The following is a 22,419-nucleotide window of genomic DNA, read 5'->3' on the forward strand; positions in this document are numbered from 1 at the left end:
CTCTGGAACCACCAGCATCTCAAACACCTTCAGAGGGCTGGGCAGTGGGAAGTCAAAGTGCTGTGGGGGGGGAGAGCACAGGAGGGACAGTCAGGGGTGTGTTTAGTTTAAAAAGAGGATCAGGTAGAGGAGCCTCAAACTGACCTTGATGAGCATGAACCTCTGCATGGGTTCATACCACTGTAACAGGACGATCCCCGACTGCAGAGCCCCACACAGGTACTTATGACCCGTGTACGGGTTCCTCACTGTGGAGAGAGCAGACAGACATGTTGGACTTTATATCACTGTTAGTAAACACAGGCGGGGGGGGGGGGGGGGGGGGGGGGGGGGGGGGGGGGGGGGGAGAGCTGTAAAGGCGCTGCTCCTGCTGTAAAGGAGCTGCTGTAATGGCGCTGCTCCTGCTGTAAAGGCGCTGCTCCTGCTGTAAAGGAGCTGCTCCTGCTGTAAAGGAGCTGCTCCTGCTGTAAAGGAGCTGCTCCTGCTGTAATGGCGCTGCTCCTGCTGTAAAGGAGCTGCTGTAAAGGAGCTGCTCCTGCTGTAAAGGAGCTGCTCCTGCTGTAAAGGAGCTGCTCCTGCTGTAAAGGAGCTGCTGTAATGGCGCTGCTCCTGCTGTAAAGGAGCTGCTCCTGCTGTAAAGGAGCTGCTCCTGCTGTAAAGGAGCTGCTGTAATGGCGCTGCTCCTGCTGTAAAGGAGCTGCTGTAAAGGCGCAGCTCCTGCTGTAAAGGCGCTGCTCCTGCTGCTCCTGCTGCAAAGGAGCTGCTCCTGCTGTAAAGGCGCTGCTCCTGCTGTAAAAGGAGCTGCTCCTTGTGTGCTGGCTCTGTTAAGTCTGATGAAAAGAGAGTAGACAGAGAGGTCAGGAGGAGGTCACTCACCGATGCAGCACTTGTGACAGCCCTTTGTGTCGGGGATCTTGGTCGTCAAAGCAAACCTCCTGAGGAGAGAGAGCAGACGGGTTGTTGTGACCACGGTCATTAAACAGATCATGGCGTTTAGAATCTCCTTTATTCATAATGGAGGACAAACTGACAGCACGAGTGAAGGACAACAGAGCTGTGATATAAAACCTTCACCTGGGTAAGATCTTGTCTGGGAAGCGGTGAGTCTGGAACTGAGCGGCGAGGCCCGGCTTCTTCAGCTGCTCAAAGAGGCCGATCAGATTGTGGGAATAGAGCTGGAAGGTTTTTCCTGCAGCAGAGATTTAACCACAAGCATCATCAGTGACAGTAAATAACATCTTCAAGGCTCGCTGTGAACGCACCACGATGTCTCCTGAGAACGGACTGAGATCTGACAGCTTAGACCACAAACAGTCTGAAACACTTTCACTCGCACGTGATTGGTCGTTTAAAAGCTCACTTCCTGGGCAGCATGAAGCAATGCCCCGCCTCAACACTAGTTGGCAGTTTGATGCTCGTTATACATTATCTTCTTGTTTGTGTTCAGGTAACCAAGGCGACTGAAACTGAGCGTGTTATGTTTCAGTGGGAGATGATAATTATGAGCAGCAGCTGATTAGCCTGTAGCGTTCTTCCTTCCTCAGAATACGCCTCTCCCCAGCGGTCCAATCACAGGGCTTGTGGTGGTGTAGTCACATTTTGAGGAGATGAACGTGAGGCTGTGTACTAAGGCTTCTCCGCAGGTACAGGAATACAAGAACAAGTATAAATCGTGCTTTGGAATACGAAGACTGTCTGGGACTAAAACTCGACTTTTGGTTTCTGAAATTAGATTTTGCTCTTCGTACTATCAGTCAGGGAGTGAGAGTGATGTGACAGTACGTGTGGTGAAGCAGCTGGAGAAAGGTTAGACGTGAACAAACAGACGTGTGGTGATGATGATGATGATGTGAAGCATGATTACCTTCTGATGAAGCCAGTTAGTAGAAGATCAAATCAAGCCAGGCGAGAGGAGGAGGAGAGAGAGGAGAGGCTCATTAAACCACAGTGCAGTTTGTAATCTCAAACAGCATGTCTGCATACACACACGACACTGTGACTCAGTGACATCACTACGCCTCCCTCCAGGACTCGGCTCTGATTGGGCGTCTGCAGGTACAGAGCTGTCTCAGGCAGCAGATATAAAACAGGACAAAGAAGCAGCAGACGGTGACAGGAGCCAGAGGAGTGGGAGGCTAACATGCATCAGTCACTCACCAGACAGAGACATCAGGTTGTTGTTGATAATGTACAGCCACGTGCACTTCCTGGGGAACAGCTGGAGGACAAGAAGAACACAGAAAGAACGGTCAGCAGGCTGCCATGTGTTCATGGCTCGTATCACTGAACGATTAAACTGTAGTTCAGTGTGTCGCCACTTGGGGAATAGTCCTGTATTTGACCCATTTTAAAATAGTTGACTGACAGGTGACTGACAGGTGAGGGTGATGATGGTTACCTGCTCCATGGTGGCTTCATGCAGTTCGTTTAGATTCAGCGTATAGATACCATCCTCCGTCCCAAAGATCAGGTACTGATCTGGAAAAAGAATATACGTAGTCTTTAATAACACCTTCAATAAACAAACTGTGTGTCTACCTGCTGCACGGAGTCATACCTTTGGTGTCAGGATGAATCCATGACGTGGCACAGTTAATCTTCAGAGGACAGCCGTCAAACACTTTGGAGAAACAGGCTCCCATCTGAAAAGAAAAGCAACATGGCTCAGTGGAGGCAGGCGTCTGGATCAGAGAAACACTAAACATGTCATCCAAAAGACAACGCAATCTGCAGAGAGTAACCACAGAGAGTAACCACAGAGAGGAGAGTAACCACAGAGAGGAGAGTAACCACAGAGAGGAGAGTAACCACAGAGAGTAACCACAGAGAGTTACCACAGAGAGGAGAGTAACCACAGAGAGGAGAGTAACCACAGAGAGTTACCACAGAGAGTTACCACAGAGAGGAGAGTAACCACAGAGAGGAGAGTAACCACAGAGAGTAACCACAGAGAGGAGAGTAACCACAGAGAGTTACCACAGAGAGGAGAGTAACCACAGAGAGGAGAGTAACCACAGAGAGTTACCACAGAGAGGAGAGTAACCAGAGAGAGTAACCAGAGAGAGTAACCACAGAGAGTAACCACAGAGAGTAACCACAGAGAGGAGAGTAACCACAGAGAGTAACCACAGAGAGGAGAGTAACCACAGAGAGTTACCACAGAGAGGAGAGTAACCACAGAGAGTTACCACAGAGAGGAGAGTAACCAGAGAGAGTAACCACAGAGAGGAGAGTAACCAGAGAGAGGAGAGTAACCAGAGAGAGGAGAGTAACCACAGAGAGGAGAGTAACCACAGAGAGTTACCACAGAGAGGAGAGTAACCACAGAGAGTTACCACAGAGAGTAACCAGAGAGAGGAGAGTAACCACAGAGAGGAGAGTAACCAGAGAGAGGAGAGTAACCACAGAGAGGAGAGTTACCAGAGAGGAGAGTAACCAGAGAGAGTAACCACAGAGAGGAGAGTAACCACAGAGAGGAGAGTAACCACAGAGAGGAGAGTAACCACAGAGAGGAGAGTAACCAGAGAGAGGAGAGTTACCAGAGAGGAGAGTAACCAGAGAGAGTAACCACAGAGAGGAGAGTAACCACAGAGAGGAGAGTAACCACAGAGAGTAACCACAGAGAGGAGAGTAACCAGAGAGTAACAACAGTGAGGAGAGTAACCACAGAGAGGAGAGTAACCACAGAGTAACCACAGAGAGGAGAGTTACCACAGAGAGGAGAGTTACCACAGAGAGATACCACAGAGAGGAGAGTTACCACAGAGAGTAACCACAGAGAGTGACCACAGAGAGTTACCACAGAGAGTGACCACAGAGAGGAGAGTTACCACAGAGTGTAACCACAGAGAGTAACCACAGAACTAATGGAAACAGAGACAGATGATTCTCTCACCAGGACTTTCGGGGTCGGCGGCAGACCGTTGATGGCCGGTTTCTGAGGAGACCAGGAAACCAAAATTAAAACACAACAAGAGAACAAAGCAGAGTTGATCACATCTCATGTCTTAATGTAAGGTGTAAATATGAGCTGAACATAAAGACATGTTGGACTGTTTGTGTGCAGCTCACTGAAACTAATAAAGAACACATATGAATGCTAACAACCAATCACAGAAGAGGATGAGTGGTAATAATGAGACATAATGCTATAATAGTTGTGGATTCTCCTCAGACTCACCGGGAACTCCTTCTTCTCCTTCCGTCTGTTGGGGAGAGGTTTGTCTCCGTCCACGCTGCCGTCTGAGTCATTTTCTGTGACCACAGAGAGGTGAAAGCGTTCATCACTTAATTTTTTCACAAACTAAACTAAACTCCTGAAGTTTTTTAGAGTGATCTGATGTGAGAACGCAGCAGGATATAATCAGGAGAATTCACCTGGAGGGAGGGGGTGGTGACCTTTATTCTCTGTGATCGCTGCACGACCATAGACTGTCTGCACGCCACCTCTACCATCTCCGTGCTCTAATCAACCTGCTGCTGCATGTTTCCTGTTCTCCAGGATGTTCTTCTCCACTCTTTAGTTCACATTGAGATTCTCTTCAACTACATGTAGCATGCCCCCCTCCTGTCTGACAGGGATAGTCTCCTGCTGTGAGGTGCATGTGTGAATGACCAGATCAGGATCAGTCAGTTATTATGTGTCTGACTCTCGAGAAGGTTTCAGGAGCGTTTACATGAAAACAGGAAGTGTTTACATGAAAACAGGAAGTGACAGATGCAGACATGTGAACATCAAAGTGTCTTACCTTTACAGTCACGTGTACTGAGAGCTTGTAAAAGAAAATAAATCATTTCTTCAGAGACAGACGACATAACGGATAAAAGAGCACATAAGAGGCGGGTAATATCACAAACTGAGTGATTTCTAACCTTATTATCTGATTAGCTGCAGGAGTTTTTATTCCATGATGATCCTGCAGCCTTTTACACACAAGACTGAAACACCTGGGACTCATTTTATCCAAGCTCATCTCAAACTGCATGTAAGTCGTTCATCTGAGGCCTAGTTACAGTTAGTAACAGCTCAGCTCACAGCTCAGAGGCTCAGCTCACAGCACAGAGGCTCAGCTCACAGCTCAGAGGCTCAGCTCACAGCTCACAGCACAGAGGCTCAGCTCACAGCTCAGAGGCTCAGCTCACAGCTCAGAGGCTCAGCTCACAGCTCACAGCACAGAGGCTCAGCTCACAGCTCAGAGGCTCAGCTCACAGCTCAGAGGCTCAGCTCACAGCTCACAGCACAGAGGCTCAGCTCATAGCTCACAGCACAGAGGCTCAGCTCACAGCACAGAGGCTAAGCTCACAGCTAACAGCACAGAGGCTCAGCTAACAGCACAGAGGCTCAGCTCACAGCACAGAGGCTCAGCTAACAGCACAGAGGCTCAGCTCACAGCACAGAGGCTCAGCTCACAGCACAGAGGCTCAGCTCACAGCTAACAGCACAGAGGCTCAGCTCACAGCTCAGAGGCTCAGCTCACAGCACAGAGGCTCAGCTCACAGCTCAGAGGCTCAGCTCACAGCTCACAGCACAGAGGCTCAGCTCACAGCTCAGAGGCTCAGCTCACAGCTCACAGCACAGAGGCTCAGCTCACAGCTCACAGCACAGAGGCTCAGCTCACAGCACAGAGGCTAAGCTCACAGCTAACAGCACAGTGGCTCAGCTAACAGCACAGAGGCTCAGCTCACAGCTAACAGCACAGAGGCTCAGCTCACAGCACAGAGGCTCAGCTAACAGCACAGAGGCTCAGCTCACAGCACAGAGGCTCAGCTCACAGCTAACAGCACAGAGGCTCAGCTCACAGCTAACAGCACAGAGGCTCAGCTCACAGCTAACAGCACAGAGGCTCAGCTCACAGCTCAGAGGCTAAGCTCACAGCTCAGAGGCTAAGCTCACAGCTAACAGCACAGAGGCTCAGCTCACAGCTAACAGCACAGAGGCTCAGCTCACAGCTCACAGCACAGAGGCTCAGCTAACAGCACAGAGGCTCAGCTAACAGCACAGAGGCTCAGCTCACAGCACAGAGGCTCAGCTCACAGCTCAGAGGCTCAGCTCACAGCACAGAGGCTCAGCTCACAGCACAGAGGCTCAGCTCACAGCACAGAGGCTCAGCTCACAGCTCAGAGGCTCAGCTCACAGCTCAGAGGCTCAGCTCACAGCTCACAGCTCAGAGGCTAAGCTCACAGCTAACAGCACAGAGGCTCAGCTCACAGCATAGAGGCTCAGCTAACAGCACAGAGGCTCAGCTCACAGCTCAGAGGCTCAGCTCACAGCTAACAGCACAGAGGCTCAGCTCACAGCTAACAGCACAGAGGCTCAGCTAACAGCACAGAGGCTCAGCTCACAGCTAACAGCACAGAGGCTCAGCTCACAGCTAACAGCACAGAGGCTCAGCTCACAGCTAACAGCACAGAGGCTCAGCTCACAGCACAGAGGCTCAGCTCACAGCTAACAGCACAGAGGCTCAGCTAACAGCACAGAGGCTCAGCTAACAGCACAGAGGCTCAGCTCACAGCTAACAGCACAGAGGCTCAGCTCACAGCTCAGCTCACAGCTCACAGCACAGAGGCTCAGCTCACAGCTCACAGCACAGAGGCTCAGCTCACAGCTAACAGCACAGAGGCTCAGCTCACAGCTAACAGCACAGAGGCTCAGCTCACAGCTCACAGCACAGAGGCTCAGCTCACAGCTCAGAGGCTAAGCTCACAGCTAACAGCACAGAGGCTCAGCTCACAGCACAGAGGCTCAGCTAACAGCTAACAGCTCAGAGGCTCAGCTCACAGCTAACAGCACAGAGGCTCAGCTCACAGCACAGAGGCTCAGCTCACAGCTCAGAGGCTAAGCTCACAGCTCAGAGGCTAAGCTCACAGCTCAGAGGCTAAGCTCACAGCACAGAGGCTCAGCTCACAGCACAGAGGCTCAGCTCACAGCTAACAGCACAGAGGCTCAGCTCACAGCATAGAGGCTCAGCTCACAGCACAGAGGCTCAGCTCACAGCTCAGAGGCTCAGCTCACAGCTAACAGCACAGAGGCTCAGCTCACAGCTCACAGCACAGAGGCTCAGCTCACAGCACAGAGGCTCAGCTCACAGCTCAGCTCACAGCTAACAGCACAGAGGCTCAGCTCACAGCTCAGAGGCTAAGCTCACAGCTCACAGCACAGAGGCTCAGCTCACAGCACAGAGGCTCAGCTCACAACTCAGAGGCTCAGCTCACAGCACAGAGGCTCAGCTCACAACTAACAGCACAGAGGCTCAGCTCACAGCACAGAGGCTCAGCTCACAGCACAGAGGCTCAGCTCACAGCTCAGAGGCTCAGCTCACAGCACAGAGGCTCAGCTCACAGCACAGAGGCTCAGCTCACAGCTAACAGCACAGAGGCTAAGCTCACAGCTAACAGCACAGAGGCTCAGCTCACAGCTCACAGCACAGAGGCTCAGCTCACAGCTCACAGCACAGAGGCTCAGCTCACAGCTAACAGCACAGAGGCTCAGCTCACAGCTAACAGCACAGAGGCTCAGCTCACAGCTAACAGCACAGAGGCTCAGCTCACAGCTAACAGCACAGAGGCTCAGCTCACAGCTAACAGCACAGAGGCTCAGCTCACAGCATAGAGGCTCAGCTCACAGCACAGAGGCTCAGCTCACAGCTCAGAGGCTCAGCTCACAGCTAACAGCACAGAGGCTCAGCTCACAGCTCACAGCACAGAGGCTCAGCTCACAGCACAGAGGCTCAGCTCACAGCTCAGCTCACAGCTAACAGCACAGAGGCTCAGCTCACAGCTCAGAGGCTAAGCTCACAGCTCACAGCACAGAGGCTCAGCTCACAGCACAGAGGCTCAGCTCACAACTCAGAGGCTCAGCTCACAGCACAGAGGCTAAGCTCACAGCTAACAGCACAGAGGCTCAGCTCACAACTAACAGCACAGAGGCTCAGCTCACAGCACAGAGGCTCAGCTCACAGCACAGAGGCTCAGCTCACAGCTCAGAGGCTCAGCTCACAGCACAGAGGCTCAGCTCACAGCACAGAGGCTCAGCTCACAGCTAACAGCACAGAGGCTAAGCTCACAGCTAACAGCACAGAGGCTCAGCTCACAGCTCACAGCACAGAGGCTCAGCTCACAGCTAACAGCACAGAGGCTCAGCTCACAGCTAACAGCACAGAGGCTCAGCTCACAGCTAACAGCACAGAGGCTCAGCTCACAGCTAACAGCACAGAGGCTCAGCTCACAGCTAACAGCACAGAGGCTCAGCTCACAACTCAGAGGCTCAGCTCACAGCTCAGAGGCCCAACTCAGAGGCTCAGCTAGGGTTAGGGTTTTAAGCTACAAGGCTTTTTATAAGGTTTTATTCAGTGTTTTAATGTTTCATTCAATGATATTAACTACAGGGGGACTTAAAGCCTCTTATCAGCATAAAACTGACAACATGTTGAAAGGCACATGTTCAGATCCAATACAGACGAATGTAGAACAAATCATCACGATCATAATTTGATCAGCCTGTCTGTGGGTCTAATCCAGGTAAAGAGGGAAATGCTGACACTCACCTGGATCGGAGGCGTGAGATAGAAGGCCGGGGCTGCTGACGCTAGCAGAGAGGAAATCTGGAGACGAGTGCTCCACCTTGTTGCCCTGCTCAGGTGTGCTCTGTCTGCGGGATACCTGACTCGGTCCGTTCTCAGAGTTCGGGAACCTTCGAACTGTCAGAGAGCGCTCGTCATTAAGGCCAAGCTCCTCTGATGAGCTGTTTAACCGTGGCTGCAGGAGGAAACACAGGGACGATGTTTCATCAGTTCATTTTACTTAGAACAACACATTTATATAAAATATCTTAGAGGTGAGAGTCTGACCTTCGGGGGCAGAGGAGGAGGCACCCCGGGCTTCAGAGTTGAACTGAAACAGAGTTCATAGTTTGAGTGAGACGTTACACAGAAACACTTTAATCTGTGATGACTTCACTCACAGTTCCACTTCTTCAAAGGCATCCTCCAGATGTGCTACGTGACCCCTGCGGAAACAAACAGATTCAAGTCAGATGTCTAATAACTTCATCTTAACATTATTATAATATATATTATAATAACTAGTATGTGGGCAGTCGGAGTGTAACATTTGTGTATTTGTCAAACGAACCATTACACAAATTATCTTTTTGCACTCTGTTGATAAGAATGAAAATACTTCCAGACTTTAACGTCCAGAGCTAAAATAAATGTTTAAATACTGTTTTCATAAAGTGAAGTATAGTGTTTAAACAGCTTTCAGGATGGTTTTCCAAGATGGTTAAATAAATGTGTCTGTGGGGGACTATTGTTTTACTTGGACGAGAATCATTTGAAAGTTAAAAGTCTGGTATCTTGACAACCCTGGACCACTTGAAGTGTGCATGGACCACTGGAAGGGTGCATGGACAACAGGAAGAGTGCATGGACAACATGAAAGGTTCCTTGGACAACAGGAAGGGTGCATGGACCACAGGAAGGGTGCATGGACCACAGGAAGGGTGCATGTACCACAGGAAGGGTGCATGGACCACAGGAAGGGTGCATGGACCACATAAAGTGTGCATGGACCACATGAAGGGGGCATGGACCACATGAAGGGGGCATGGACCACATGAAGGGGGCATGGACAACAGGAAGGGTGCATGGACCACTAGAAGGGTGCAAGGACCACTTGAAGGGTGCAAGGACCACATGAAGGGTGCATGGAGAACAGGAAGGGTGCATGGACCACATGAAGCGTGCATGGACCACATGAAGCGTGCATGGACAACAGGAGGGGTGCATGGACAACAGGAAGGGTGCATGGACCACATGAAGGGTGCATGGACAACAGGAAGGGTGCATGGACAACAGGAAGGGTGCATGGACCACATGAAGCGTGCATGGACAACAGGAAGCGTGCATGGACAACAGGAAGCGTGCATGGACCACATGAAGCGTGCATGGACAACAGGAAGCGTGCATGGACCACAGGAAGCGTGCATGGACCACAGGAAGCGTGCATGGACCACAGGAAGGGTGCATGGACCACAGGAAGGGTGCATGGACAACATTAAGGGTGCATGGACCACATGAAGGGTGCATGGACCACAGGAAGGGTGCATGGACCACAGGAAGGGTGCATGGACCACAGGAAGGGAGCATTGACCACAGGAAGGGTGCATGGACCACAGGAAGGGTGCATGGACCACAGGAAGGGTGCATGGACAACATTAAGGGTGCATGGACCACAGGAAGGGTGCATGGACCACAGGAAGGGTGCATGGATGACCTAGGGCGCCACAGCACACACAGGGTTAGTGTTACCGTTGGAACAACTCGTCCTCAACGCTTTTCAGAAGACTCCTTGGAGGGAGACGAGACAGACACATACAGAGAGAGAGAGAAAGAGAGAGAGACAGGAAAGAGAGAGAGAGTGGACAGAAGTGTAAAGCAGTAAAAAGCAGACAGACAGGTGATAAGTGGCAAACAGGTAAAAAAAACATTTCAGAGTGCAGGTGGGGAGAGTGAGTTCATGCACAGACTCGGGTAAGCTCCAGTGATTACAGGTGCATCCATGCACTTAATAAACCAGGTTAATAAAGGGTGGGGGTGGGGGGGGGGGGGGTGTAAGTAGCAGCAGTTCCCTTGACGACAGTTGCCATGGACTTCTTACCTGGATGTTATTCCTCCCTCTGCAAAGGGACTCCAGGGAGAAGGGAAGTCGTTATCTTTACTCACATCCTGTGGAGACACATGAACAGAGGTAGACTTCTTAATGCCTGTTTCTTAATTCTCAATGTGTATTTATATTTATTACATTATTATATTAATTATATGAAAAACAGGAAATACTGATGATAATCACCATCTCAGAGTGAGCCTCAGTTTCCTTCCTGAGCGGAGGTTCAAACTGGAGTTTGTCGACTGTAAATAAAAAGAATAAGATGTTCACTTATTGTTCATCATGTTGTTCACACATTGGGCACTAGAGGGCACCACAGCTCAAAGCCTGAAGCCACTCAGAGCAGAGTGTTAGAGCGTCCATCCCTCAGGTAACCTCTCGTTGATCATTCTCCTCTGAGGAGGTTCAGATGCTTCACAAACACAAACACACTCAGCAGGTTCTGCTCGCTCAGGGAAGGGTCAGTTCAGTTCAGGTCGGGTCGGGTCGGGTCGAATACTGTAAAGGGATTGTAAACAGGTAACTGAGGAGGCCTCTCTGGGTTCAGGTCTGAGGTCAGAGGAGATCAGCTGTGAGATGTTTACTAACAAACCTTTCTTCATGTTTTAGAGGTTTCACCCGGTCGTTGAATCACTGAAATGACAGTTTAATGATTCAAACAACTTTAGATCACGATGTGAGACATGAGGAACACTCTGATCACACGTGTCCGACCTTCATCGCCCTTTATCGACCTCCCACTCCTGTGGTTAAGGTTTATGAGGACGATCAGGAGAGACCCACTTCACGGACTCGTCAGGAGCTCAGTGTTTTTAAACCTCATTAAAGCTCTGTATCCTCCGTGTAGACCACCTCTCCTGATCAGCAGGTGTTACTCTGAGTGGGGGGGCGGGTTCAAACAGACACACACGGCCTCACTAACCCCACACTGACCTGCGTCCCCCCTGTGACCCTCAGTGAAGCTGGGGCGTGAGCACGGCCCTCGATGGTCCGTCCCATTGTGTGCTTTATGAAGGAGGAAAGTCAGATTGTAGTATGAGAAAGAAAAACGGCTCCTAAGACCACCACAAACCATTACAGACCACCACAAACCATTACAGACCACCACAAACCATTACAGACCACCACAGACTAACGTAACTTAATATGAACGTATGAGCGTAGTTAGGGCATGAAACAAAGGACGATAAAGGGGCGACTGTCTCTTTCTCTCTCTCGATACCCTCCCCTTTTCTCTACAGTGACAGACGACCACACACACACAAACACAAACACACACAACCTTAACAGGCCGACATGCTAACCAATCCTAGGACAGAGTCACAGCAGGGGGGCGGGACTTACAGTCAATCTCTGAGCGCGTCCTCTCGGCCCGGGCCGGCTTGTTGGTGGAGCGTATGGTGTGTCTGACCGCAGAGAGGGGCTGAAACAGAGACAAACCGTTACACCACGCCCACCTGTCAATCAGGTCAGCTACACGCCTTATTGTGAATAACTCTTATCCTTCATCAAATCAAAACTGATGAGTCATCAAAACATTCACCCCCCGTACAGTGTGTGTCCATGGAGACATGAGCTAATCACACCTATTTGGTTTTTTGAACCAGGCTGTAAACATGTTCATCTCTGCTGTAAAAACAGGCTTTTTAGAATGGGTGTGTATGTGACTTCCTGTGCTTCTGCAGCCAGCCTCTAGTGGACACTCCAGAAACTGCAGGATTTTAACACCTCTGCATCAACACTGGAGGTCGCTGATTGGTTGAGCTGCTAGAGCGCATAAAGCCCAACGTTACCAGTTTATCAGACTACAGATTAAGATTTAATAAACTTCAGATTTATAATAACATCAGAATAAGGGTCTTCTCCTCCTCCCAGTTTACCTCGAGGTCGTCGTCGTCCACCTCACTGTAGGGCTGGTGGTTATCGGGGTTGTTCATCTTATCGAGGAGATCAACGGCGAGCCTTCTTGTCAAACCCGTCTGAGCCACGAACACATGCTGCAAGAAAAGAGATCAGCAGGAATCATAAACGAGCAGATAGTGACATCAAAGACCCCCCCTCTTTACAAGCTGCAGAAACGACATCAGGGTCAAGTTTCTGCATTCAGACTCCAAACAGGACGAGACACACGATGACAAGTCTTTACCCTCAGGCATCAGTTTCATTTATAAAAATAAAAATAGAACAGATTGATATTTTTTCTACTTTTTTTTCCCTGCATAAATCTCTTAAACAACTTCAGCCCTGCTCAAAACTACCAAACATTGAATAATTATCATGAATTTAACCCTTTAAATGCCAGTTTGATTCCATGATTATGGCATTTAAAGGGTTAAATGTTTGGTAGTTTTGAGCAGGACTGGAGTTGTTTTAAGAGATTTATGCAAAAAAAAAAAAAAAAAAGTAGAAAAAATATAAAACTGTTCTATTTTTTTTATAGCAGTTTTTTGTAAGTGGACATGTTTGTCCTTAGTGACTTCAGAGGGTAGTAAACATGGTTCTCAGTGTTCTATTGATCTATTAAAAAAATAAAAGGTGCATTCCAAAATGTGTCAAGACAGAGACTTAATTGTGTTCCATATGCACTAACAGACAGAATGATGACCAGATGAAGAGGAAACATTTGACCAAATGGACAAAAATGTCCATAGTGATGCATGAGGGTTAAAGAGAGGAGCCTCTCTGCAGTCGACCTCTTCTTTGGGTTCTTTGTTTAGAGACACTTTGACAAACACCTCCTCCTTCCTCTCCTCCTCCTCCTCCTCCCCTCTCCTCCCCCCCGATAAGGAGTCTTACCGACAGGAGCTTCTCTGCAGTCGGCCTCTTCTTTGGGTTTTTGGTCAGAGACACTTTAACAAAGTTATGGAAGGCGGTGGACCTGCAGAGAAATATCATGTTGTAGTTTTTTAAAGATGGAGAGATGAAGCATGAGAGCGAGGAGGAGAACATGCAGTACCATTTGTTTTTGTCTTTGAGTTTTGGAGGCTGGAAGCTGCTCTTTGACATCAGAAACAAAGCCCTGAGGACACAGACACACGGGGTTAAATCACATGAAGCTGAAGCTCTGTAACGCAGCACAGATGCTCTGACAAACCTCATGGGGTGAAGGTCAAACATTGGAGGCTGCAGCTCGCCCAGCTCGATGGAAGTGATGCCCACGGCCCAGATATCACACAGCTGGTTGTAGCCACCGTTCTTCTCCACTGCAGCCACTTCAGGAGCCATCCTATGAGACGTTCAGGAAGAAAGGACCGTCAGAGACCCTAACCCTAACCCTAACCCTCCTCCAAACAAAGAACAGACTCAGACCCTAACCCTAACCAAGAGACATGAGAATGAAGAACTGGAGATCCAAATGATGACAAACACAAACAATTCCTCTCTCATTACCAGTATGGCGTGCCGATGAAAGACTTCCTCTTGGCAATGGTGGCGGTTATTTTGGCGGCGACTCCAAAGTCAGCTGTAACGAGGGTTGACAGGACTTTTCAGATTACGTGGTGGAACCTGAACACCTCAGACGACTTAAAGAAGAACGACTTACCTAACTTTACGTCCCCGTTGTCTGACAGGAGGATGTTGGCGCCCTGCGACAAAACAACAACAACATTACACTCCAGATAATATCTCGCCATTCACACATCGGGGGGAGGGAGACGATCCCTGTCGGGGGCGGGGGAGGGATTTCCTGAGGTAAGACGTGATGTAAATAAACAACTGAAGCAACAGCGTCCGCTACACGCCGTTATAATGAGGTGAAGACAGATGTCAGAACTAGTCTCTGATTGGCTAGGGGTGGGGGTGGGGGGGGCTATCCATGTCAGGGGGGGTCTCTGATTGGTTAGAGGCATTACCTTGATGTCTCGGTGCATCTTGCCCTTGGCGTGCAGATATCCCAGACCCTGTAATGAAACACGCTGTTAGACGTGTGGCGAGCTTCAGGGTTATCTGGCGGTGCACAAAGGTTTACCTGGATGGTCTCTCTGCAGACGTAGGCGATCTGAAGCTCTGAGAGCGGGCCCGTCACTGAAACACAAACACATGAAGGTCGTCTTTAAGCAGGGTTAGAAAGAGCGATGGCGCTAACGGTCTGTTAGCTTGAGGTGATGATGTCACAGTCAGGAGGTCATCAGAGGCTCACCGTGATAAATGTCCTGCAGAGATCCTCCTCCACAGTACTCCATGCAGATCCACAGCTTCTCCCGACTGGCCACAGAGACACAAAGTAATTATGAACAGGAAAACTTCATCAGACAACAGAGCGGCGTTCTGTACTCAACGTTTGTTTTCACCATCTCTCGATGTGTCAGTCTAAAGGGCGGAGTCAGGGGTTAGCACTGCAGCCTCCCACCACTAGATGGAGCTGTAGCTCTGGTTCTGATCGGGTCAACCTGCAGGCTGGATGAGCTAACACGGCTAACGTTAGCCACACTCTGCAGATAATGTTCAAGAAAAAGAGCTCGAGTCGACAAGTCTGAATTAAAATTTCAGTTACATGGTTTTTAAAACCAGACGCTGAGGAACATCCCGACTCCTGAAACTTGATCCCGTTTGATGAGTCATTGCTCGCCCTGAGCCGGCGAGAGCGTTCAGAACATTCCTGATGAGACGCTCGTCTCCGAGCACAGAGCGCCGTGTAAAACACATCAGAAGCTCAGATTCCAGTTCAACCTGCTGGAAGTGTCAGACGACAGCGGGCGGAGCCGCTGACTTCCTGTCAGCCCGGTTAGTGTGAGTCATCAGGTGAGCGTTCAGGTGACTTACCACAGGTAACTCCCGAAGTAGGCCACGATGTTGTGGTGCATGCACTCCTTCACCATGAAGATTTCCTGCTGGATGATGGAGAAGTCGTCTCCTGGAAACAAACACAGAAAGCAACACATGGGATCTTACACTGATTTTACCCATAATGCATCATTTAACCACCAGAGGAGGTCGCTGGGACACCGTCACATTTCCTCACATTAAAGTTGACAGACAGACAGACAGACAGACAGACAGAGACACGCACGCACGCACACACGCAAGTGGAGGATACTCAGAGGTACAACAGGAAGTGGAGGAGGTATGACCGACATGTAATAGGTACAACATTTTCTTGAGGATTCTTTAAGTATGCTGTGACATCATCAGTGTGTCTCAGGGTTTAAAACATTGAGAACAGCGCCATGCTTGTCAATGTCACTTCTCCATCACCAACCAATCAGAATCAAGAAGGGGCGGGACTTCTGATGAGCTTTGTCAACAACAGTGGAGGAGAAGAATCTGCCTCGTCATTTGGAGCGAACAGTTTCCAGAGCTGCTGAGTGTCAGGACACGACTTCTTAACATCTTCATGTTTTCTTGGTGAGATTTCTTTGAATTAAAGCAAATTTTAAACACATGGAGCTAAAACACACCTAACGGACACTACAGAGGGAAGAGGAACTTTGTACCTAGCAACTAGATGGTTTCTATACTGATTAGAGAACTGCAGTCAAGTTGAGTTCTTCCTCTGGTCACTTCCTGTCAGCACCTGTGGTCACTTCCTGTCAGCACCTGTGTGTCCAATCAGACTCAAAGCTGATCGTTTGCTCTTACTGACATTGTTCCCTTTGTTCGCTCTCCTCTCTGTTGTTCTCACTCTCTGATGTACGTCTCTTTGGATAAAAGAGTCTGCTAAGTGAATTGTAGAATTGTAGCAACAAGGAGGGCTGGTGAGAAGCGCTCTGAAACGCCATCTGTGGACACGGGCCCTAAAGTAGCTGAACCCTAATCCGTCTTTTTTTAAAAGGTCAGCTCAGGTCATTTTCTCTTGATGCAGAAACAGCTGATCCTTTGACAGACGGAGATTTCATCATGAAGTACTAACGACTTTATCGTCTCTGAGTGTTTAACTCCAGCACTTTAAGTGGACGACCTTTGACCCTGCACAGTAATAACAAATTGAAACAGCCTGTTCCTGATGAATCAGTCCACTGGAGAACCAGCAGAACTTTCTGTACCTCTGAGGTATTTGGACCTCACAGTAACTTCACACAATCCTCCTCCTTTAATCTCCTTCATTCAGAGTCCCGAGACTCGTTGATTCCTGCAGGCTTCATTTGTCTGTTCAAAGATCGATGACATGTCGGGAACAGGAAGAAAGAGGCTTTCATGTAAGAGTTTAAAACCTTTACATTGTTCCTGTTTGAGACACTGAACGTCGAGCGGGGCACATTTCTGTGACTCTGAGCGTGAGAAAAACAAAACAAACAAGGCCATGTCATGTTGTCGAGAAGTCAAGTCCTCAGAGTGTGACCACTTCCTGTCACACTGAACGCTTCCCTCCGCTCGATTACAAAAAGCTTCAAGTCTTTTCAAACATCTCACTGATCATAAACTGGATCATAAACCTGGAGCCTGCAGGACTTTAACTTTCTCAGACATCACCTGTGTTTATTACACTGTATGTTAAATAAGAGTTCACATCATCACATCATCACATGCCAACACCTTAAATAAGAGTTCACATCATAAAATGCCAACACCTTAAATAAGAGCTCACATCATAACATGCCAACACCTTAAATAAGAGCTCACATCATAACATGCCAACACCTTAAATAAGAGCTCACATCATAACATGCCAACACCTTAAATAAGAGCTCACATCATAACATGCCAACACCTTAAATAAGAGCTCACATCATAACATGCCAACACCTTAAATAAGAGCTCACATCATCACATGCCAACACCTTAAATAAGAGTTCACATCATCACATGCCAACACCTTAAATAAGAGCTCACATCATCACATGCCAACACCTTAAATAAGAGCTCACATCATAACATGCCAACACCTTAAATAAGAGCTCACATCATCACATGCCAACACCTTAAATAAGAGCTCACATCATCACATGCCAACACCTTAAATAAGAGCTCACATCATCACATGCCAACACCTTAAATAAGAGCTCACATCATCACATGCCAACACCTTAAATAAGAGCTCACATCATAACATGCCAACACCTTAAATAAGAGCTCACATCATCACATGCCAACACCTTAAATAAGAGCTCACATCATCACATCATAACATGCCAACACCTTAAATAAGAGTTCACATCATCACATGCCAACACCTTAAATAAGAGCTCACATCATAACATGCCAACACCTTAAATAAGAGCTCACATCATAACATGCCAACACCTTAAATAAGAGCTCACATCATCACATGCCAACACCTTAAATAAGAGTTCACATCATCACATGCCAACACCTTAAATAAGAGCTCACATCATCACATGCCAACACCTTAAATAAGAGCTCACATCATAACATGCCAACACCTTAAATAAGAGCTCACATCATCACATGCCAACACCTTAAATAAGAGCTCACATCATCACATGCCAACACCTTAAATAAGAGCTCACATCATCACATGCCAACACCTTAAATAAGAGCTCACATCATCACATGCCAACACCTTAAATAAGAGCTCACATCATAACATGCCAACACCTTAAATAAGAGCTCACATCATCACATGCCAACACCTTAAATAAGAGCTCACATCATCACATCATAACATGCCAACACCTTAAATAAGAGTTCACATCATCACATGCCAACACCTTAAATAAGAGCTCACATCATAACATGCCAACACCTTAAATAAGAGCTCACATCATCACATGCCAACACCTTAAATAAGAGCTCACATCATCACATGCCAACACCTTAAATAAGAGCTCAGATCATAAAAACCCTCCTGTCTTTCTTTATTTTTATGGCGATGAAGTCAGGTGTACGTATTCAGCACATTTAGTGGATAGTTAAGATGTAGAGGCAATCTTTCTTACCTGGTTCCAGTTTGATGATCTTCACGGCGGCGAGCTCTCCAGTTTGAATGTTTCGCGCCTGAAAGACACAGAAAGGTTTACAGACCCATGCAGAGCTAGATAAACACTGAAGCTTTAGTGTCCACCACATGGCAACCTGCATGAGCATCGACTCTAGAGAGGGGGGGGGGGGGAAATAGCTCTCTACAATGTTTAGAATTTAGACTGCAGTACCCATTTTAACCACTAGGTGCCAGAGTTACAGATTGCTCCTTTAAATACTCTGATGTACATGTTGTCCGTTTCTGTTTCTTGTGTTGTACAGAACATTTTTCTCGGTTAATTATTCCTTCAGCTTCATGACAGAGCAGAAATGTTCAAACTGGTCTCCCTCTATCGTTTGTGAACTTTCTATTTTAAAGTCACTTATGCTGACTTCCAAATCCAGGTCTCTAATCCGTGGGAATGAGGCGAGCAGCTAAATCAGCCGTAAACCAGAAAAGCCTCCAGCATGGCCCCCTCTTAGGACTTTTCTCTGTGAGAATCAACCTCCAGGACTTCCTCATTACCTGTGACGAAAAAAACCAAACCAACAAACCAAGCAAACTTTAACCAGGAAAGAGAAGTGAGACATTGCAGACCAGGACAGTTTTAACTACCTAAAGGAGGGCCGAAGGAGGACCGGAGGAGGACTGAAAGAGGACTGAAGGAGGGACTGAAGGAAGACTGAAAGAGGACAGAATGAGGACTGAAGGAGGGACTGAAGGAGGACCGATTGGTGACTGAAGGAGGACAGAATGAGGACTGAAGGAGGGACTGAAGGAGGACAGAATGAGGGCTGAAGGAGGACTGAAAGAGGACAGAATGAGGACTGAAGGAGGACTGAAAGAGGACAGAATGAGGAAAGAATGAGGGCTGAAGGAGGACTGAAGGAGGACTGAAGGGGGACCGATTGGTGACTGAAGGAGGACTGAAGGTGGACAGGACAACTGAAGGAGGACAGAATGAGGACTGAAAGAGGACAGAATGAGGGCTGAAGGAGGACTGAAGGAGGACTGAAGGAGGGCTGAAGGAGGACTGAAGGGGGACCGATTGGTGACTGAAGGAGGGACTGAAGGTGGACAGGATAACTGAAGGAGGACAGAATGAGGACTGAAGGAGGACTGAAGGAGGACTGAAGGAGGGACTGAAAGAGGACAGAATGAGGGCTGAAGGAGGACTGAAGGGGGACCGATTGGTGACTGAAGGAGGACTGAAGGTGGACAGGACAACTGAAGGAGGGACTGAAGAAGGACAGAATGAGGACTGAAGGAGGGGCTGAAGGAGGACTGAAAGAGGACAGAATGAGGACTGAAGGAGGAACTGAAGGAGGACAGAATGAGGACTGAAGGAGGACTGAAAGAGGACAGAATGAGGGCTGAAGGAGGACTGAAAGAGGACAGAATGAGGACTGAAGGAGGACTGAAGGAGGGACTGAAAGAGGACAGAATGAGGGCTGAAGGAGGACTGAATGAGGGCTGAAGAAGGACTGAAGGGGGACTGATTGGTGACTGAAGGAGGGACTGAAGGTGGACAGGATAACTGAAGGAGGACAGAATGAGGACTGAAGGAGGGACTGAAGAAGGACAGAATGAGGACTGAAGGGGGGACTGAAGGAGGACTGAATTTGGGACTGAAGGAAGGACCGAAGGAGGACAGAATGAGGACTGAAGGAAGACTGAATGAGGACTGAAGGAAGGACCGAAGGAGGACTGAGGACTGAAGGAGAACTGAAAGAGGACAGGACGACTGAAAGAGGACAGAATAAGGACTGAAGGAGGACAGAATGAGGACTGAAGGAAGACTGAATGAGGACTGAAGGAAGGACCGAAGGAGGACTGAGGACTGAAGGAGGACTGAAAGAGGACAGAATGAGGACTGAAGGAGGGACTGAAGGAGGACTGAATTTGGGACTGAAGGAGGACTGAAGGAGGACTGGAGGAAGCACTCAAGGTGTGTTTCTGGTGTCAGAGTGGCCCTGAACACACCCTCAGACAGACGCATGTTAGGACAGGGGCCTGATCATATTTCACCGTTGGTACTGTAGGAGAATACCAGGCGCAGCATTCCTCTGCTAGCCTGTCTGAGAGTGGGGGTGGAGGGAGGTTGGCCACAGAGCCTTTGTATGGAGAGGGACCGTGACAGGCTGCCTTGACTATCACACTGAGGATCAGCTGGGACGTCTCTGTTCACCACGACAAACACAGCTCACCAGAGCCCACAGGCTGCAGGGAAATATGGACCAATCCTGTTGTTTTGTTTCAAGGATTGTGTTTGGATAATTATTTCTTAAACTCATTAAACTGAGAGCACAGTGCCATGCACCCGTCCATTTAAATCACCTATCAATAAGACTTAAATCTGAGTAATAATGGGTTCAATTCAGTTTTCAAGCAGGTTAAACCTGTCTCCACAACATGTTTGATGTATAACAGTCCTCCGCTGTGCAGCTGGCTCTGTTAAACTGAACTTCATGTTATCATACGCGTGGGTCACGCGTTATCATACGCGTGGGTCACATGTTATCATGTGTTCACTGTACCTTGTAGACGTCTCCGTATGTTCCGCTGCCGACTCTCTGAATGAGTTCAAAGTCATGTTGGGGGTTTCTTCTCTGGATTTCTCCGCTGGGCCGGGGAAAGAGATCCATGGTGGCTGGAACCAATCGATCCTTTACATTTAGTTGGCCTGATCAGATGAGGGGGGGAGGGGGAGGGGGTGGGGGTGTTCTGATGAAGCAGAGGTCCTGAATATTAATGAACCAGTGTTTACTCAGACCGTTCTTCTCCTCGCTCCATGACCTGAGGGACAGACGTCAAAGAAAGAGTTCAGGAGATATTTACTGAAGTCAAAGTAAAGAACTCGACAAACACTGAAACACGTCAACAGAACAGAAGAGCCTAACCTCCACCAGCTGGTTCACTTCACTACCCCTCCACATAGTCAGATTAAAGTGGTCCAGGTAGTAGTCGGTGGTCAGTAATAACTCACACAGCTACAGGTGTGATTGTTTTATAAATATTTAAGTGGTCCAGGTAGTAGTCGGTGGTCAGTAATAACTCACACAGCTACAGGTGTGATTGTTTTATAAATATTGAAGTGGTCCAGGTAGTAGTCGGTGGTCAGTAATAACGCACACAGCTACAGGTGTGATTGTTTAATAATATTAAAGTGGTCCAGGTAGTAGTCGGTGGTCAGTAATAACGCACACAGCTGCAGGTGTGATTGTTTAATAATATTAAAGTGGTCCAGGTAGTAGTCGGTGGTCTATTTAAAGTTCGCTGTCTGATAAAGTTACCTCACCTGTCACCTGTCTGTTATTGCTTAACCTCACCTGTCTGTCTGTCATTAAACTAACACGAAAGTAAAGCTACCTGAAGCTCACGCTTTAAAACAAACTATAGTTGAAGTTAGGTCAGGTGTAGGTGACGTTAGCTGAGACTCTTTGGTCACTCCAGTAAATAGCCGGGTCCAGTCTGACACAGGAGCTAACGGCTAAAGCTAACTAGCTAAGCTGCTAACTTGAACCGTTCTTACCTTTCACGCTGCAAACACCGCCGAGGAGCCCGGTCTGCATCTTAAACCCGGTCCCGGGGCCGGTAAGGGCTCGATGGCGTCGAATAATCGGTGACAAAGTAAAAATGGAGGCTCTTTAGTTACCGAGGAAACTGTGATAAAGTTGAGTCGAGCTGCAGCTCAGAGGAGACTTTACCGAGTGTGACAGGTTTCAAACATTAACGCTAAACTTCATTAATAAAGGCAGATATCACTCTTAATGTTAATGATCCTTAATGATAATCACTCTTAATGTTAATGATCCTTAATGATAATCACTCTTAATGTTAATTATCTTCTGTTTAAATCATCAGTCTGTTTAATCTCTGAGGAGGCGCAGCTA

The 22,419-nt window shown here is 48.2% G+C and overlaps 1 protein-coding gene across 7 annotated transcripts in view; it reads right to left on the reverse strand.

The window, feature by feature from the left end:
* Window positions 1–22,409, reverse strand: part of map4k5 (mitogen-activated protein kinase kinase kinase kinase 5) — a 26,839-nt gene extending 4,430 nt beyond the window's left edge. Inside the window, exons 1-30 of one of the 7 annotated variants that reach the window (XM_065966294.1) lie at window positions 22,059–22,409; window positions 21,064–21,322; window positions 18,504–18,561; window positions 15,430–15,520; window positions 14,807–14,871; window positions 14,636–14,691; window positions 14,520–14,567; window positions 14,210–14,252; window positions 14,056–14,128; window positions 13,760–13,891; window positions 13,622–13,684; window positions 13,462–13,543; window positions 12,546–12,662; window positions 12,010–12,088; window positions 10,849–10,907; window positions 10,657–10,724; window positions 10,308–10,346; window positions 8,960–9,004; window positions 8,847–8,889; window positions 8,544–8,754; window positions 4,749–4,772; window positions 4,181–4,254; window positions 3,896–3,937; window positions 2,558–2,642; window positions 2,399–2,478; window positions 2,158–2,218; window positions 1,075–1,189; window positions 877–935; window positions 145–248; window positions 1–60 (exon numbers count right to left, since the gene is read on the reverse strand). The exon at window positions 1–60 is cut by the window's left edge and continues 118 nt beyond it. In XM_065966294.1, coding sequence (XP_065822366.1) covers window positions 1–60; window positions 145–248; window positions 877–935; window positions 1,075–1,189; window positions 2,158–2,218; window positions 2,399–2,478; window positions 2,558–2,642; window positions 3,896–3,937; window positions 4,181–4,254; window positions 4,749–4,772; window positions 8,544–8,754; window positions 8,847–8,889; window positions 8,960–9,004; window positions 10,308–10,346; window positions 10,657–10,724; window positions 10,849–10,907; window positions 12,010–12,088; window positions 12,546–12,662; window positions 13,462–13,543; window positions 13,622–13,684; window positions 13,760–13,891; window positions 14,056–14,128; window positions 14,210–14,252; window positions 14,520–14,567; window positions 14,636–14,691; window positions 14,807–14,871; window positions 15,430–15,520; window positions 18,504–18,561; window positions 21,064–21,171 — 2,184 coding nt within the window. In that variant the 5' untranslated portion in view covers window positions 21,172–21,322; window positions 22,059–22,409. The remainder of the gene's footprint in view (window positions 61–144; window positions 249–876; window positions 936–1,074; window positions 1,190–2,157; window positions 2,219–2,398; window positions 2,479–2,557; window positions 2,643–3,895; window positions 3,938–4,180; window positions 4,255–4,748; window positions 4,773–8,543; window positions 8,755–8,846; window positions 8,890–8,959; window positions 9,005–10,307; window positions 10,347–10,656; window positions 10,725–10,848; window positions 10,908–12,009; window positions 12,089–12,545; window positions 12,663–13,461; window positions 13,544–13,621; window positions 13,685–13,759; window positions 13,892–14,055; window positions 14,129–14,209; window positions 14,253–14,519; window positions 14,568–14,635; window positions 14,692–14,806; window positions 14,872–15,429; window positions 15,521–18,503; window positions 18,562–21,063; window positions 21,323–22,058) is intronic. The other 6 variants (XM_065966295.1, XM_065966297.1, XM_065966296.1 and 3 more) reach the window with 6 other exon arrangements.
* Between the last annotated feature and the right edge of the window lie 10 nt (window positions 22,410–22,419).

The sequence above is a fragment of the Labrus bergylta genome, chromosome 18 (assembly GCF_963930695.1).
Source record: "Labrus bergylta chromosome 18, fLabBer1.1, whole genome shotgun sequence".
Taxonomy (NCBI): Eukaryota; Metazoa; Chordata; class Actinopteri; order Labriformes; family Labridae; genus Labrus; species Labrus bergylta.